The sequence below is a fragment of the Octopus bimaculoides genome, chromosome 24, assembly GCF_001194135.2.
Source record: "Octopus bimaculoides isolate UCB-OBI-ISO-001 chromosome 24, ASM119413v2, whole genome shotgun sequence".
NCBI classification, from domain to species: Eukaryota; Metazoa; Mollusca; class Cephalopoda; order Octopoda; family Octopodidae; genus Octopus; species Octopus bimaculoides.
In genome coordinates, this window is record NC_069004.1 from 2,850,426 (window position 1) to 2,853,619 (window position 3,194).

Below are 3,194 nucleotides of genomic sequence, written 5' to 3' on the forward strand. Positions count from 1 at the left end.
AGGCCAGCTGCCTGGCTTCAGTTTCGTTGAAGCAGACCACGACGAGAGCGGAAAGGTCAGCAGGATCCTTGCCACGAACAGTCTTGTCGGTGACTTACACAATATCATAGCTGTACTTTACGGTACCAAACGGCAGATCAAATTGTCCCTGTGAGTTCTTCAGTAACGTCTTTTCTGTTTTTTTTTTGCCTTTTCTATTGGAGTCATTTGACTGTGGCCGTGCTGGAGCACGGGTTGTCAAGTATTCTATCACACACACACACACACACACAATGAGCTTCCACACAGTTTCCATTTATCAAATTCACTCAGAATGGCACTGGGGCCATTCACACAACAGTACCTCTGTAGGACCTTAGCTATGACATATATATGTTAAATGTCATTTTTACTCGAAGATGGAAGGCGGTGAACTGACAAAATTGTCAGCACACCGAACAAAGTGCTAAGTAGCACTTCGTTTGTTTTTGCATTTGTGTTCAAAATCTGCTGATGTTGACTTTGGCTGTCATCCTTTCGGGGTTGATGAAATAAATACCTGTGAAAGACTGAGGTTGGTGTAATCAATTGGTCCCCACTTCCTCCAAAATCTTAGGCCCTGCTCCTAAAGTAGGAAGGATTAGTTGGTGAGCTGGCAGAATTGTTAGCATGCTGGGCAAAATGGTTAGCGGCACTTTTATTATTATAAGATGGGGTGTTAGGGGAAGGTAGAATCAGTAGTGCCGAACGAAATAGCTTACTGTATTGTATTACAGCCCTGTACATCCCAACTTCAAATCCTACCAGAGGTCAATTTTGCCTTCTATTTTTCCTCTGTTGATACAATAAAGTGTTGCTCAATCACTTGGGTGGTGTAGTGATGGGGATCAGTCTTTCCTATCTTGGCCTTATCATCGTCGTCATCATCATCCATTTTCCATGCTGGCATGGGTTGGACAGTTTGACAGAAGCTAACTGGCAAGTTGGAGGGCTGCACCAGGCTCCAGTTGTCATCTGTTTTGGTGTGGTTTTAACAGCTGGATGTCCTTCTTAACACCAATTTGTGTGACATAATTATTATTTGTTTCCGTTTCCTTTTTCTTCCAGGTCAAATGACAAAGAAGGGCTAAAATTGTGGACTAAAAACTGGTCGACCCTCAACAACAACACAGCTGACACCTCACACACGCAACAGGAATGTCCAGAATTGAGACCAACACTGTCCAGCTTCAGGGTATCCACTTTTGTTGACCCTGTATTGATTGACCCTCAGTTGCCTGCAGAGATCCTGGCTGACCAACAAGACTCTGAGGCTGACGAGTCGGGGGTGGTGCAGGGGACAGGTCCTACTCCTGCCAGTGGTCCTCATCCACTGACCACGAATAATTGCAGTCCATCAGATCAGAATCACTCAGGTTGGTATTTCGTTTTTGTCTTGTCTTTTAATTTTTTTCAGTTTTATGGTTATGTGGCGTGGTGGTTAGGGCGGTGGACTTTCAATAATGAGGCTACGGGGTCAATTCTCGGGCCAGGTGGCATGAAGTGAAATAAAGCAACGCACAGCACTTTGAGCAAGTGTCTTCTTGTATATTCCTGGGTTGACCAAAGCCTTATATACCTATGTCTATAATAGGTGCAGGTGTGATGTTTAAGAAGCTTGCTTCCCAACCACACAATTCCAGGTTCAGTCCCACTGTGTGGCACCTTGGGCAAGTGTCTTCTACTATAGCCTTGGTCCAACCACAGCCACTTTCCAAGTGGATTTAATAGGCAGAAACTAACTGACAAGATCATCATATGTACACACACACACACATACTGAAACAAGTAAACAATAAAAAATGTATGTATGTGTGTGTGTGTGTGTCACTCCCTTCTTACCTTGACATTGCGTGATAATTATAAACCAGCTTCCACTCTTCTGTGAAAACCTATCTGGCCTTGGGGAAATACCAGCTTGTTTAGGAACAGGGACAAGAAGGGTATCCGGATGTAGAAAGTCTTTCTCAATGAGTAATCATCTGACCCATGCAAGCAAAGAAAAGTGGATGTTAAAATAACGATGATGGTAATTAAAACAGAAAAATCAAGTATTTTGTTTAACATTTGTATTTCCTTTGTTTAGGTGTGGATCAAGATCCTGGTTCTCAGTCAAAAGGCACTGGATTGTCATCGTCATCGTCATCGTCATTATCATTGTCTTCTCTGTCATCCTCGTCATCGCCATCCTCCTCCTCCTCCTCATCGTTGCCATTGAAATCCAGTCACTTACCCAACAGTGGGAAAATATCTAGTCTTCTCAAGGATAGCCCGAATCGAACGGAAGCAGGTTCCAAAAAAGCTGGAGACCACAAGAAGGGTCAGTTTGTTTGGGAAACTGACAATGACGAACAGTCCAAGCCAACAGTCAACAACAGCAGTTGTAAGGTTAGTAACACATGCTGTGCCTTCTGATTCTTCGTTAGTTTTTTTCTGTTTGTATACCTTCTCTAATAAAATATCATGCATTATTTTTCCATTAAGTAATCCTGCATTATCTGGTAGCTTTGTGACTTAAATGATGTGATTATTTATTGTAGGACAGTGGTTCTCAACCTGAGGGGGCCATATAAGATTTTTGGCAGGGTCCACACAAAATAGTAAACTGGAGATCATCATCATCGTTTAATGTTCATTTTCCATGCTGGCATGGGTTGGACGTTTTGACTGAGGACTGACAAGCCAGGAAGCTGCACCAGGCTCTAATCTGATCTGGCAAAGTTCCTACAGCTGGATGCCCTTCCTAACGCCAACCACTCCGAGAGTGTTGTTGGTGTTTTTTACATGCCACCAGCACAGGAGCCAGTCAGGTAGGCCTGGCATCGGTCACATTTGGATAGTGCCTTTTTATGTGCTACCGGCACAGGAGCTAGTCAGAGAATATTGGCATCAGCCACATTCGGATGGTGCTTTTTATGTGCCAGAATCCTTGTCCAGTACCGGATTGATACCAAAATCTAATCGGTTCATGCCAGTCACGACGTCAAACATCCCTGAAAGTCTCATCCGAATCCATCCAGCGGTTCTTGAGATATCTTGTCTACAGACGAACATGACTGAAAACAATCCCTCCATCTTGGTGAAGGCAGAGGTAATAATGTAAACATGATTCAATTGAGATACAGATATACGGCACTAAAGTAAACTGAATTGATAATACCCTATAAATTGCAAGC

General features: G+C 43.3%; 1 protein-coding gene across 1 annotated transcript in view; it reads left to right on the top strand.

Annotated features, from left to right (window-relative positions):
* Positions 1-3,194, top strand: part of LOC106868761 (PHD finger protein 20) — a 25,849-nt gene that overhangs the window by 19,784 nt on the left and 2,871 nt on the right. The window contains exons 14-16 of the mRNA XM_052976501.1: positions 1-150; positions 1,087-1,394; positions 2,105-2,406. The exon at positions 1-150 is cut by the window's left edge and continues 49 nt beyond it. Of these exons, the coding sequence (XP_052832461.1) occupies positions 1-150; positions 1,087-1,394; positions 2,105-2,406 (760 nt within the window). The remainder of the gene's footprint in view (positions 151-1,086; positions 1,395-2,104; positions 2,407-3,194) is intronic.